Genomic DNA, 15262 nt, shown 5'->3' with positions numbered 1-15262 from the left:
TTAAGTGCTTCCTGTTACAGAGCTGTGATGGTCATATGTCTCTTCAGAGGAATAGAACAATAACTAAGTGCCCCACAAGGGGCACTGTTTGGGAAAACTATGGAAGGCAGTAAAACTATTACTCTTCTCAGATATTATAAGTTTATACTGTACAGACCAGTATAGAGATGGAATCTGGCCAAGGCAGAGGACAGTAGACTGAAGTAAAGCAGGGCTCTCTTCCTAGTTGAACTTTTCTGCCCTTGCTAGTCCTGTTCAACATTTTCTATATTACCTTTTTGTTTGTTTTGTCTTTTTGCCTTAGTCCTCACCATCCCTGGAGAATGGTCACAAAATTGGCAAGGCTCTGAAAGCTGGGAAGCTACACTTTCTTACTAGGTACGATACCTAAGGCACAGGTTGAAGCGGCCATTTTGACAGGAGCACAAAATTCCGTTATTGTCGTTTGTCAGTTAACTCCACCCAACATGTCCCACTAGGAAGCATTTGAGGCTACAAGGCAGGCCCTACTACCGCTGGTATGTTTCCAGAAAAACTAAATCATAGAACCTTCACTAGATCGAAGACTTCAGACCAGAAAGCCCTCGGCTCCTGGCCTCTGAAAACCAAACCACGTTTGAAATGCTGTTCTGATGGCAAGTAAAACTCCCTTCTACCTAGGAGCCCGCATGCCCAAACCCAGTACTAGGTCCAAAGAAAGCACAGCTCTCTTGCCCGAAGAGGTGGGTGGCTCTGAAAAGAGCCTTTGGTTCAAGAGTGATGTCAGCGGCTCACTTGGAGCTGGTGTACTTGGTGACGGCCTTGGTGCCCTCAGACACTGCGTGCTTGGCCAGCTCCCCGGGCAACAGCAGACGCACAGCTGTCTGGATCTCCCGGGACGTGATGGTCGAACGCTTGTTGTAATGCGCCAGGCGGGAAGCCTCGCCCGCGATGCGCTCGAAGATGTCCGTCACAAAGGAATTCATAATGCTCATGGCCTTCGAGGAGATGCCGGTGTCCGGATGCACCTGCTTTAGCACTTTATAGATGTAGATGGAGTAGCTCTCTTTTCGACATCTCTTCCGTTTCCGGCCCTCTTTCTTCTGAGTCTTCGTGACTGCTTTCTTGAAGCCTTTCTTGGAAATGGTCGTGCTCTTGATTGACACCTCCGGCATAGCAAAAGCAAGCTTTCACAGGCCAACGGCCCAAATGATTTGCAACTACTAAGAAAACACAGTATATAGAAGCTGACAAGAGTGGTATTTATAGGCGTGGACCTCAAATGACGTATGAACACATGTTGTCTGATTGGATAATAAGTACTCTGCATATGCAAATAAGGGGAATTCAAGTAGTGCTTTCTAATTGGTTAGTCATAAATAATCAGCCAATCAGATGGTGATTAGGACCTTCCATCAGACTATAAATAGGCCTGGACATGCTAGCTCAGTCTACGCTTTCCTTAAGGCTTTTGGAGAAGAATGTCTGGGCGTGCAAAGCAAGGAGGCAAGGCTCGTGCCAAGGCGAAGTCTCGTTCTTTCAGAGCAGGCTTGCAGTTCCCAGTGGGCCGTGTTCATAGGCTTCTTCGCCAAGGGAATTATGCAGAGCGCATCGGGGCTGGCACACCAGTTTACTTGGCAGCCGTGCTGGAGTACCTGACTGCCGAGATCCTGGAGCTGGCTGGCAATGCGGCCCGTGATAACAAGAAGACACGCATCATCCCGCGCCACCTGCAGCTGGCCATCCGTAATGACGAGGAACTCAACAAGCTGCTGGGCCGCGTGACCATCGCACAGGGCGGCGTCCTGCCAAACATCCAGGCTGTGCTGCTGCCCAAGAAGACCGAGAGCCACCACAAGGCCCAGACCAAGTGACTCCCAGAAAAAGTGACTGCAGTTAATACCTTGAAACAAACGGCTCTTTTCAGAGCCACCTTCGTTTTCAAAAAAAAGCTGTGCATTAATGACAATTTTCCTCTTTAACAGGTATAATCTAGGGCTGTCAATTTTTCAGATTTTTACATTATGGAGAACTCAAAATGTGCTGTAATTTGGACTAGCGGTGATGTTTTATTAGAGCATAGCGGTGGGTTATAGTGTGAAGCTAGTGCCGTTGCAGCAAGTTATGGGCAAACTGCCATTGAATTAAAAGTAGCATTAGTTGAGCTCTCTTCTAGCAGATAGTTGTTAACGACCAGGCTCTACAATTTTGCAAAGGTAACTTACACAACTGCCAGTACTTTGTCACCTTTACGAGAAAAAGGTCATGGCAAAATGAGCTACAGTGTTGGCCAAAGAAGTCACATTTGGAAGGCTAAGTTACTCCTGTCAGTTTTAACAGCAGGAGGACAAAGCCCTAAGATTTTTATGAATGTTACCGTGTGCAGTATGTCCTGTGACAATCAGTAACTACAGGGACCAGATAAGGGGCTGGACCCCTTACTGGAACTACTGGCCATTGGGATCTGCCATGAAGGTACTAGAAAGGTCCTCTGCAAGAGCAGCAAGTGCTTTCAACAGGTGTGTCACCTGCCCAGCCCGATTGTCATAATTTTTTGAAATCCAGGAATGGACATTTTACAAGTTTTGACTAGAAAATAGAGCTATATGGTTTGTTCATTTGTAAACAAAAGAAACTGGGATGCCACAGTAATGACTTCATATCTTCATAATTGTTCATAATTGATGCTGACTAGTTCAGTATGTAAAGTTGTTTCATTTCCTTGTAAGTGCTCTCATATACCTTTGTTTCAGAGTTCAAGACTACCACCAAACAAAAGACCCCACCAAACAAAACTTCAATTTAAAATTAAAGTTTATTTATAGCAATCTTAACAACTAAGAACAGGACAACAATATGAGAACTGCTGACCTGAACAATGGGAGGGCTCATGAATCCCCAGACTGATAGCTGGGAAACCAGCATTGGACTGACTCAGAATCCCTGAACGTGGGTCTCAGTTAGAAGGCCTGGGCCGTCTAAGGAACCTCTGACAGTGGAACCAGGATGTATTCCTGGTGCACGAAAGGATTTTGGGAACACATTCCACAAGGAGGGATACTCCCTTAGCCTAGAAGCAGGAGGGAGGACCTAGACCCTACTCCAAATGACTTGACAGATTTTGTTGATCCCTCCTGGAAGGCATCACCCTCCCTGTGGAGTGGGTGGGGAATGGGATGGGAGGAGGGTTGGAGGGGCATGGGAGGGAGATGGAACTGGGATGGATAAGTAAAATATATATATATATATATATATATATATATATATATATATATATTCTGACTTACAGTTTCAAAATACAGGCAGGCTCATTTTGCATACATCTATGTTGTTAAACAAATCACAGGATATAAACTTTAATAAAATGTGGCCTCCACTTACCATAGTGCATGGAGCATCTTGTTAGACATTCAGGAAGGAAAGAAAAGAGGAAAAATGAAGAGGAAGAAAGGGGGGAGAAAAGGAAGAAGGTGGGGAGAGACGAAGGAAGACTAATCTTATCAAGGAGATCACAGAAATAATAGCCAAAGCAAGAATGCTGGCCTTCAAGTATTTGTAGATTTGTGGAGGTATGATAATCACTAGTGAGATGAGACTAGAATCTATTTGTTTTCTTCTTGATTCTTTAATGTATCATGGTATTGTTTCAATGATTCTCATTAAGGTTACCAATGCTGGCCAGTGGTTCCTCTCTATCCGTACATGACCTAATTAATTTCACCCTTTTCTTTTTTTCTCTCTCTCTCTTTCTCCTTTCCTTCTTTCTTAACTTTTTTTTTTAACAGATACAATTTATTTTTTGATTTTTCTTTCAGTGCTGGGAACTGAACCCAAGGCTTTGGATGTTCAGAGCAAGCACTGCCCAGTGATTGGTATTCTCTGCCCTATTTTTCATGTTTTAAAAATTAGGATAAAAGTGAAGTTTCATTATGACATTCCATATATGTCTATCATATAACTTGCTCATATTTAATCTTCAGTATCTTCTCTTGTTTCTCCTTCCTCTTTCACCCACAGAAAGCCAACAGCAAGGTCTGAGCTGCCGCTCCATAGCTGAAGCAGGAGGATCACATGTTCAAGGACTACATGGACAGTTTCGTGAAACCCCTGCTAGCTACAAAGTGTGAAAAATGGGCTAGGAATGTGGCTCTGCTGAACCACTAACCTAAGACAGGTGATCCTGAGAGAGAAAAAGAAAAAGTAGGGACAGGAAAGTGTCTTTCTTCAGAAAGTTTGATGCTGCTTCAGTGACTATTGCTTAATGGGTAAAGCGCTACAATTTTAACTTGCATTTCTTTTGATCAGAGTGAGTCTTTGGGTGTGTGTGTGTGTGTGTGTGTGTTTATTTGTTTGTGTGTGGTATATGAGTATGTGGAATATGGTGTATATGTGATGTGTGTGTGTGTGAAGTGTGTGCTATGTGTGTCATGTGTATGATTGTGTGATGCGTGTATGGAGTGTGTGTGACATGTATTGTGGTACAGTATGTGTGTTGTATGTGTGTGATGTATATGTGTGGTATGTGTGTGTGTAGTATGGTATGTGTGTGTTGTGTGTCTATATAGAATGGTGTTTGTGTATATGTGAGTATGTAGGGTATATGTGATGTGTATAGTTTATGTTTGTATGCAGTGTGTGTATGTGTATGTGTGTGTAAATATGTGCCATTTAGTGCTATCTTACAAAACATTTCTTTGGGTCTATTCAAAAATTTAAACAATCTGGTTTCTCTTCATACACATAGTTAATAAAATTTTTAAAAATACAAACAACAGTGTCACTTTAGTTGATTTTAACATTAAAAAACATAAGCTATAGTAAGCCATTCCTGAAATATTTTAAAAATCTGATTACTAGAGTCTCACAGAGCAGCTGAATGTTTAGACTGTCTTGAAAGGATCAGATTCCTTGGTAATCAATTGTGGTTACACACTTGCCCGTTAGAATTTAAATGTAGTCACAATTGACACCAGAGGGGGCCCAGTGAAAGCCTATTCCATTTTCCCCTGTTTCTGCAGTGACGGTGGAGAAAACATGTGGTCAAATTCTGCACATCTCATTGAGTGGCTTTAGGGAGAAAACAGAAATCAGTGCTCAAGGTTTAAAAATGCATTTCAACTTCAACCTCTGTGAGCTGGACAAATCAAGAATGAAGATGTCAACAGCTTCACAGGCTGCCTACAAATGCCAAACAGACCCTGTGCTAGTTTTGTTCTCCCTGTTGTGGCACAGAATGTGACAGGCCTGGCTAGAAACTCACCTCACCTACCTTTCAGCTCAGTGGTTTGGAACAGCTGCTTTGTCTCTCTGCATCTCAGTATCCTCCCTTGCTATTCCTAAGTCATGTGGTTGTTAAAATCAAGTCTATGTCATGAGCAAATGTGCCATTATTTTCTTCATCTAAAGCAGTGATTCTCACAGCAGAGAAATTTTGATTCCCAGAGGACAACTGTAATATTTAGAGACATTTTCAGTTACCCAAATTGGTGGTGTTTAGTGGTGGTACTGAGTTTCCTCAGGTATAGGAAACGGTACCCCTCAACAAAAAGTCCTACATGCAGATGCAACTTCCTTTGCTAATAGATGATTCTTTTTTGAATTCTATTTATTGTTCTGGAAATATAAGTACAAAGATCTGTCCATTGAGGGAATAATAATCAATACTACAACTCTGCCTGACAGCAGTGTGGGGTTGGGAAAGGTGCAGAAAATGCAGAGAACAGCCCTTGTTCAGCTGTGCAGACAGCTCTGGGCTGACCCAGCTCTCCATCCACCTTTCTTGCTTTCTAAGACCCTTGTTAGTAGCTTAAACAGCAAACTCAAGAATTCGAGGACACCTTTTCTGGGTGATCTGGCTCAAGGTCCCTCCTGAGGTCCAAGCCACACTGTGCACCTGGGCTGCAGATTGTTCAAGGAAGGACTGGCTGGCGGGGACCTGTTTCTAAGTTCAGAAACGTGGCTGTGAGCAGGAGATTCAATTCTTGCGATCTGGGTCTGTCCAGGGCTTATCCTAAGCATCTTAGTTGCATAACTGGCTCCCCCAAGACAATCAGTCAAAGGAAATGAGACACTTTGGCCAAGATGGAAGCTTTGAATGTTCTCTAAATTCATCTCTGAAGTAACAGACTATGTTTCCAGCCCCACCATACAGCCATTGTACGGGGAATGGGGATGCCCAAAGGGAGTGAGTGGCATTTCACCAGCAGATTGTGAACACTTTGGAAGTCCTGTATTGGCTGTCTTTGAAACAGTATTCCCCAAATTTGTCAGGACATAGAATTCCCTGACTCCCTAATCCTATATAAATTTCAGGATGACCTTGTCCTACAAGAGTCTCCATAAGAGGAAGAATGTTAACAAAAAGTCCCTCTGATTATTGTCATGATCAGGAAAGTTTAGCAAATATCCTAGTTTACCTAGGGTGAATACTTGCTGGAAAAAAAATCAATGACCAAGTTAATTTTTATTTAATTTTCATGGATATGGCTGTTTGGGCTGCAAGTAGGTCCATGATCCACAAAAGTATGGCAGAGGCCATAGAGGAATTAGCTCCCCAGGGACTGGAATTACAAGCTATAGTGTGCTTCCATGTTGAGGCTAGGAACTGACAGGTCCTCTGAAAGAACAGACAGGGCTCTTAATCAGTGAGCCATCCTTCCATATCTTAAGCCTGTCCTTCCCCAGGGCAGAGATAGTATAAGAATCTTCCCTTTGATGATAGTTTTGAAATTATCTCTTCTGGGATGCCTGCACCACACAGATAACATTGGTCCCCACCTGTTATTTAGTCATTTCCTTATCACTTGCATTTAGTGGTTTAGAAGGGGGTTTCCAATTATACATAGTACTAAAATAAATTTCTTTTTACATAGACATATGCCAGGTTGTCTTCCCTGAGGACAAAAGAATAGAAGTGAGGTTTCTATTTTGAAAAGTCAGTTTCTATTTCCTTTTTTTTTTTTTTTTTTTGTAAAATTTGCTATTGTGGAAATTTTGTGAAGGAAATAACATTATGAACCTCCTCAGATGCCTAGCAGCCAGGCTTCACAGTATGAATTTATAACTAGCCTTGGTTATTTTGCACCCTGACCCAGATTCCCTGTGAAGCAAGCCCAGGCCTGAATGTCAAATCCTCTCATCTGAAAATACACCAGTGTATTGTCTGAAGGACAATGCCAGTTTTCTTTCAAAAGTACCAAACTTAACTTTCAAATTAAGTTGTTGTTCAGGTAACCAGGTATATTTGGTGTTAAACCACAAAGCTCTCATTCTGATACAAATTTCCTCTCAGATTCTTATAATCCCTTTTGTGTATCAGTAGACTCAGCATTCTCTCGTGCCTTGGATAGAGCATTTCACACAACTCTTGGGGATAAGTTATGTTCCTGACTATGACAATGGAATGGCTAGCAAAATTTGGGGAACATGGAAAGGGAGAGTAGCCTCTCAGGCATCTGCTTGAAGCCTTTCAGCAGAAATGCAGCAAGAACACCAGCACTGTTAACAGCTTTCAAGTCTCTTTGCCGTTTCTAGCCATGAACTTGTGATTTTTCTAGAGAGTTCAGTGTCGCCAAACTTCTTTTGCAGAATACCATCTAGGGTACTACATTACCAGGAAAATTGGAGTTCCCTCTCAAGATTCTTAGTCTTGTCTTGTTAATAAAGTTTAAGAACAAGTTTAGAAGAAGGAGAAGAAAAAGAAGGAAGAAGAGGGAGAAAAGGAGGAGGAAGGAGGAGGAAGAAGAAGAAAAAGAAGAATAGGAATGTAGTGAGATATTCACTTTGTCTGCTTCTGTGGCACTGACCACGCCCATTGGGGGGTGGAGCCGGGGGCGGAAGTGACCTGTGGAACTAGGTTTGAGGAGGAGCCCAGGAAAGCTCTCTTGCAGGCGGGAGGTGGAGAGGAGAGCATCTGGTGGGACCTGCTGGTGTTCATCTGTCAAGGTTGTAAGTTATTTCTCCCTGAATAAACATCTGTTTGGCCTATGTGTTTATCAGAAGAGAAGTTGTAATTCGATATTTGTGTGTGTGAGTGTGTTTCAAAATGTCTTTCTTTCAAAGTGTTATTATGACCATCTGTTGTTATGCCTACCATGCTATGACCACCATATCTTTGTTTCAGGAGGTTACTATAACCAACTTATTATGATTATGTTCTGCTTCTGTAACCCCACCTACTTGCCTGCCAAATTTCCCATTTAGAAACTTCCTACCCCTGAGCTATAAAAATCTTATTTTTACTACTACCAATGCTGACCTCTTGAACCCTACCATTGGGAGAAAGCATGTGTACAGGAATTTTAAAAGGCTTGTTTTAATTAATTTGGCCATGATTTGGGTCAATGGTCCTCCTCCCATTGTGAAAGGAGAACTTCAGAGATGGTGAAAATGACCAGGGCTCAGAAGGGTGGGCAGACCCAACAGAACCTCACAGTGGTTGCTCAGTGGCTACAACAGAGACTGTCTTTTGGGAAAGAAAGGTCATTAAAAGGATAACTATTCCTCCCATCTATTAGCATGGCTTAAGGTGAATTTGTCTTCCTGGAAGTTGGTCTCTTAGCCAGTGATTGTTTGGCCCTGTAGGAGTGTTTGGTTTCCACCCAGGCTAGAGATCCATTCTCTCCAACAGAAGGAAATAACTTTCCCTTAATGTGCCTATGGTGCTACTGTATCACTAGAGACCCATTTATAGGGAAAGAACCTATTCTAAACACTTGTGCAACTCCAGTGAATCTGGTCTTACTATCAGTTAATAATTCCAACCAAGGCATCTCTGGAGCACCCTCATCTGTCTCTCTTATCAAAAGACATAGAGAAGGAAGAAAAGTCTTTTTGGCGACTTTTGAAATGCAACCTGAGAGCTACCCAAAGGATATACAGGAGCCAAGACACTGAGCTGTACTACCTCTCTTGGGTCAGCCTATGCCCCCACCTGAGGTCTCACTTTGCACTACTCTCTCATAGAAAGTGCTCTTGCATGTGTCTTATCCTGCTGAACACCGTATCTTCTCTTGATACTGAAGCCTGTATTAAACATCTTTAGAGACATGGTGAGATGGCTCAGCAGTTAAGACTTGCTGCTCTTACAAAGGACATAGTCTTGGTTCTCAGTACCCACTTGGAAGCTAACTACTCTCTGTAGCTCTAGCTCCAGGAGATTTGATGTCCTCTGTGGGCACTGTACACATGTACTGAACAGACAAAAAAAACATCCACATAAATGAAACACATCTTAGAATATCTTTAATATAATTTCTAACCCTGAAGCTAGAATGATGACTCAGCAGTTAAAAGTGCTTACAAAGGTCCTGAGCTCCATTCCTAGACCTCATGTAAGGGAGCTCACAACTGACTGCAACTCTACATCCAGAGTATCAGACACCATCCACCTCTGTGACAGAGTGACAAAACAGGATTCCTGTGAGATGTCAGATGACCTTGATCAGTCAGTCACTATTGGTCATCCCAGAAGGAAAATTAGCAGAGATAGCTTGTCTCCCAAAATAATCTGTCTTGCTTGAAGCATATAATTTGAGAAAAGAGAGTATGAAATTGAACACAGCCCCCTATGGCTGCAACAATTTCCTCATTCCCAAACCGCTCAACCCACTCATATAAAGGATTGGAGCCATGCACCCCCCTCCCGGCAGACCTTCCAATTTCCTCCAGAGAGAAGGTGTCCCTCACTGTGTGAGTTAATACGCACAGACTTGCTTACTGAAGGTCATACCTTAGCTTCTGTCCCCTGTCTCTTTATGCTGCCTCAGAAATTTTATAATACGAGCACACATTATTATCAAAAATAATAAAAATAATAAATCTAAGAAGTTTCTAAATGCTTATTATAATTCTTTTCAGAGTCAACACCTTGAACCCCAGCAAATTAGTTATTTTTCTATTGCTATAATAAAACATCATAAGCAAAGCAATTTCTAGAAGGAAGGGTGTCTTTGGATTATGGTTCTGGGGGATAAAGTGTCCATGGGAATGAAGAAGCAGCAGGGTACTGCTGGGATAGCAAGCAAAGAGCTCGCATCTGGAAACATTAGCACAGAGCTGCAAGCAAATGGAAATGGCATCTTTAAACTCTCCAGGCCCATCTCCAGTGACACACTTCCTCCAACAAGGCCACACCCCCTAAGGCTCCCCAAACAGAGTGACCAACTGGGGGCCAAAGATCTGAATGCCTGAGACTATGGGAGACATGGTATTCAAACTACCACACCCAGTCTGGCCTGAGTTGAGGTCCCCATAAGTGAGGTAGCAAAGTGGAACTGTGCCTCCGCCTTCTCACCATTAACAACTGTGTATCTGGGAATTCTAGAACCAAGGAAACATCAATACTCATTTCATTTAGTGGCACTCTGACTTTTTATTGGAAAATATTACTCTTGAAGTTGTGTTCAGTTCCAGGGTAGAGTGTACTCTGTCTCTCTCTTTCTTTCTTTCTTTCCTTTATGCTTTCTCTTCTGTTTCTATTTTTCAAAACAGGGTTTCATTGTGTAGTCCAGACTGGCCTGGAACTCATTATATAGCCCATGCTTTAAACTCACAGCAATGCTCCTGCCTCAGTTACCCCAGTGTTGGGATAACAGGCATGGGCCACCACACCTAAAATCTAAATTCTAGTCACTGTTTGCCTATTATCCCTTCTCTAGACTGTTTTATCCTCTAGTCCAAACACAGCTGAAGCAAATTCACAGGATGTTTCCTTTTTACTATTGACAAAGGCTTGGTGACTTGAATGTGACTGGTGGCTTTCCAGAACCTATCCTGGGAATTTTGATTTGCTCTTAGTCACCTCCAAACACCCTGAGAGGCAAAAGCATACATTGGGATGAAGGGTATAAGGGGTGAAGGCAGGGAGGCCTTAAGGGCTGAAGGCAGGAGACCCTATGTGTTACTTGATTCCCTGTTGCTATGATTAAAACACTGGCCCACAGTAACTTGGGAGAAGAAAAGGGTTTATTTACAGTCTGTCATTGAGAGAAACCAAAGAAAGAACTCAAGGCAGGAAGTTAAAGAAACTGTGAGGGCCACTGCTCACTGACCTGCTCTCCATAGGTTGCTCAGATTTCTTTCTTATGGAACCCAGGACCTCCTGCCCAGTGGTAACACAGCTTTCAATGGGCTGGACTTTCCCACATTAATTATTAGTCATTAATAAAGAAAATGTCCTCAACAGACATACCAATGTGAAGTTTCTTCCAGGTGACTCTAGTTTGTGTCATGGCAACAAAAACTAACTGATGGGAGATGTCATTCTGTAAATATGTTTCTCTTATTGGTTAATGAATAAAGCACTGTTAGCAAACAGGAAAGCAAGATAGGCGGGACTAGGAGACAAGGAAGATTCTGGTAAGACAAGAGCATGTGGAAATAATTAGATTAATAGAAATGGGTTAACATTTAAGACAGAGCTAGCCAATAAGAAACACTAGTAACAGGCCAACAGCTTTATATCTAATACAGCGTCACTGTGTGTTATTTGGGGCTGATGTGGCTCTGGGAACAGGTTGGTGGGAAAACTACTCATAACATATGACCATCCCACTAGATAGGTAAGAGAATTTAGGAGAGTTGAAAACAGACATACAAAGAGTGGATTTATTGAAACATAGAACCAAATGTTTGGTGGGCATGCTCCGGGAAAGATCACATGGTAGGAGGAGAGTAGAATGCCAAAAGGATTATCTTTGCAGGTGCAACCTCTGTGTGGCGCTCATAACTGGACAGCTAAGCAGACAGCTCTCTCTGGCTGAGGAACAATTTTCACAGTGACCTCCCCCCACCCCCCTTGTGGCTGCTTTTCTGGAAAAGATAGCACAACTCCATAGAGGTCAGGTTCTAGATGGCTCAGCTCTTGCCAGTGTCATGGTGGCCTAAGACAGATTGCAGCTAGGGCTTGTTTGTCATGGTTCTTTCTGATGAGATAAATGGCTAAGTAAAATGAGGACACAACTGGTCCAAGATAGGGTTAAGAAGAATTTTATTATAGATGTGAGGGAGAGTACAGCCAGAGGCATCTGCAAGAGTTCAGAGCAAGGAGAGAGAGAGTAGCAGACTAAACATGGCCAGTAGATTGAACAAGGCTCTGAGAGGAAAGGAAAGTGGGGAGCAAGAAGGGGGGGCAGAAGAAGAGAGAGGGCCAGAAGAGAGCACAAGGCTGAAATGGCAGGGTCATATAAGAATCAGAGACTGGGGGAAGGGAAGCCTGTGGGCTGGAGAGATTTAGGATAAGGAGCAGGGGGTGAGGAGGGCTTCCAGGAGCCACCACAGGTACTGAGTGAGTCTGTAGGCCAGTGTGCTCTTTGGTATGCTAACAAGTGCAGCTGCCAGATATTTGCCCTGAGCGTCCTTAGGACCTGACAGGGGCCAGACTTTGAGACTGCTATAGCCCTGCAGAACCCATCCTGTTTTGAGACAAAAGTAACCTTTTTCTGAGGCTATCTTGTTCTAGAACTGCATCCATGGTGTGGAGCCCTTTCCACCAAGGGGAAGGAAGCTCCAGGGCTGGGCAGAGAGCAGCACATACAGGGCTATAGTGTCCGTCTGTCTCTGTCTGTCTCTCTGTGTCTCTCTCTGCCTCTTTTCTTCCCTCTTCCCCTCTCCTCTCTCGCTTTCACTCCCCCCACCCCCACATCCTATTTCTCTCAAGTTCAGTAACACTGACTGGATGTGACCAGAAATGGGGTGCAGAGCAAACTCAAGGCAGTCTTTCCAGCAAGAAGGCCTGGGCAGGAATTTAACTTCACATTCTATCCACACCCCCTGGCCCTCTACTTGAAACTGCCTTGGTATCACAAAAACCCCAGGTTCAAGCTGAGTGATCTCCCCTTGATTGATTCCAGAAGGAAGCCCTTCAGAAGGTTATCCGTCCTTTCAGGAGGAATGCACCCAGGGATTTCAGAATTTCACTGGGCCTGAGCTCTGTGGGACAGGCACTGTACTGCTCCCTGAAACCTCTTGATGCAAAACAAGAGGAGGCTGGTGAGCATTAAAGCATCTGAAGAAACTGGTTAGAAACAGGGATAGGGTTGCCTGGGAGACAGAACTGTGGTGGGTGGTGTCCAGGGAGAGAGATGGCACCAACTTCTCCCCATACACCTGACTGCACTCTTACTGTGTTCCCACAGAAGTCCCTTTACCAGCTGTGGTTACATGTGTTTGATGGGATCCTGGAGGTCCCCATACATTCCAGCTGACCGCATGAGGAAAACAATGTCCCATGTATACATATCTACTCATGCCTCCATGCTCCTATGCTCTTAAGATCTGAAAGTAGTATATATTGCCATTAATGTCCCACATTCTAATAGCGTAAGTGTATCTGGAAAATAGAATGCAGGAACCTCTTAACTAAAATTTGTATTTCCTTAGCCACTGATTTTCTTAAAAAGTATTCCAGAGAGTGCTTGAAGTAATCAATAAATCCACAGGACTGGAGACTACATACCTTGGTGGTATAGCTCTTGCCTAGCTCTCAGAGCCTTGAATTGAATCCCCAGACTGCAAAAGACACAAATGAATAGATTAAACTGGCCATAGTCCTGGTAATACCTGTGCTTTTCAGCAGAGACACTCTTAGGGTCATTCAGCTTCTCTGAACTCACAGAATGACATTTTCTACTAAGTTTTAATAAGAAATGGCATTGTAGAGACTAAACAAGCTCCCTGTAAAAAAGGACAGGGTTTATTTCCTTTTAAAATTTTGGATCCATCATGCATCAGTATATTCATATAAAATTCCATAGACTTAATATCTCTTTCTCTCTCTTCCCCAAATACATGAATATATACATCTTTCTGTGTGTATGTGTGTGAGTGTGTGCATATGTGTGTAAACCTAAACATGTGGGGTGTGGGGATGTGTATTGGAGTATCCCCTTAGGCTGGCAACAGACTGGGCAGCACCACTCAGAGGACCAGAGTTTAAACAGCACAGAAATCTCATCAGCAACCACAGGTATGAAAATGAAGAAGATTGCTTAAGGGACATAAACTAGGTCCTTATCCTTAGCCTTCTAATAATTCTGGGAGCAGCCATTCCTGTCCTATCTCTAGGCAAGAAAGCTCAGAGGGTCTTTCCCAAGGACTCTGTGATGGGTTAATTGTTGTCTCACAAAATTCATATGTTGAAGGCAGGTGGAATGGCTCTGTATAAAGGTGATTGCTGCCAAGGCTTACAACCCATATATAAACCCTGGGACCCATTAGTTTGTTCAATAACCTCTACATGCCTCCCACACAAAATTGATTGATTGACTTTAAGAAGTCATGTATTGAAGTCCTGTTGTCTTGTACCTCAGAATGTGAATTTATTGAGAAATAGGATCAATGCAGCTATGATACATAAGATGAAGGCATACTGACCAGCAGACCACCATACACCCAGGAGGAAAGCCATGTGAAGATGAAGGCAGAAACTGGGTGATTTTTCTACAAGCCAAAGAACACAAGCAAACCAAACAAACAAACAAACAAACAAACAATGTTCCTTATAGCCTGCAGGGCGCCAGCCCTGACAATGCTTCCCTTCTAGACTTCAGTTCTCACAGTCATAGATTTATACATTTTGGTGTTTAAGTCATCTAGTTTGTGGCACTTGAATATGGTAGTATGATGGAATAAATACATTGCTCCAGGGGTTCCTTGAAAAATGTGGGTCTAGATCTTGTGACTTTTGCTTCAGTGCTCTCTCTCTCTATATCAACTGGCTATCTCACTTTCAGTCCCTTGTGTCTCCATAGTCAAGATTAGCCTTCAGGAAGAGATGGTTTCCAAGGTTTGCTTAAAGGTCACCAGCATCTGATATGAGAAAGAAAATGAGGAGTAAGACTCCCAAGTAGTCTGGAGAGAGCAACAGTCCCATAGAGAAATCCTGGGCTAAAACTCTTACCTGAATCTTACAAGCATTCTTACAGTGGGTGGTACATATGCAAGAGATAAAATCTGTATGCAGTAGAGAACTATTTAAGATTCCTCTGAATTTAGACATGGCAATCAATCAAAGGCCGGGCTTCCACAAAAGCAAATTTGTTCTTTAGCTTACTAGCAGGGGCAGGAAGAGAATGAGAGAGGAAGACATTCAACTAATTATAACAAGTAGACCAGACCCTGTGGGTGAGCCTCTCTCTCTCTCTCTCTCTCTCTCTCTCTCTCTCTCTCTCTCTCTCTCTCTCTCTCTCTCTCTCTCTTTCCTTTCCTCTCTCCTCTCTCCCCTGAAGCTACCCACTCCTGCATTAGGTATAAACAGTTTGTATACCCAGAAAAAATATGAGAC

General features: G+C 43.0%; 2 protein-coding genes across 2 annotated transcripts; one reads left to right on the top strand and one right to left on the bottom strand.

Moving 5' to 3' along the window:
• Positions 1-702: 702 nt before the first annotated feature.
• Positions 703-1154, bottom strand: LOC127229492 (histone H2B type 1-A). Its single transcript, XM_051194599.1, has one exon. It carries the CDS (start codon positions 1152-1154, stop codon positions 771-773), a length of 384 nt encoding a protein of 127 aa, XP_051050556.1. The 3' UTR covers positions 703-770.
• Positions 1155-1448: 294 nt separating this feature from the next.
• Positions 1449-1855, top strand: LOC127229491 (histone H2A type 4). The gene has a single exon (XM_051194598.1). The coding sequence runs from the start codon at positions 1461-1463 to the stop codon at positions 1851-1853; it is 393 nt and encodes a 130-aa protein (XP_051050555.1). The 5' UTR covers positions 1449-1460; the 3' UTR covers positions 1854-1855.
• The last annotated feature ends 13407 nt before the right edge of the window (positions 1856-15262 follow it).

The sequence above is a fragment of the Phodopus roborovskii genome, unplaced genomic scaffold (genome assembly GCF_943737965.1).
Source record: "Phodopus roborovskii unplaced genomic scaffold, PHOROB, whole genome shotgun sequence".
NCBI lineage: Eukaryota > Metazoa > Chordata > Mammalia > Rodentia > Cricetidae > Phodopus > Phodopus roborovskii.
Note: the sequence above shows the minus strand (reverse complement) of the source record. Positions and strands in the feature narration are given on the sequence as shown.

Coding starts and splice junctions, on each gene's coding strand:
- LOC127229492 (XM_051194599.1), bottom strand. CDS start 1,154: ATGCCGGAGGTGTCAATCAAGAGCACGACCATTTCCAAGAAAGGCTTC.
- LOC127229491 (XM_051194598.1), top strand. CDS start 1,461: ATGTCTGGGCGTGCAAAGCAAGGAGGCAAGGCTCGTGCCAAGGCGAAG.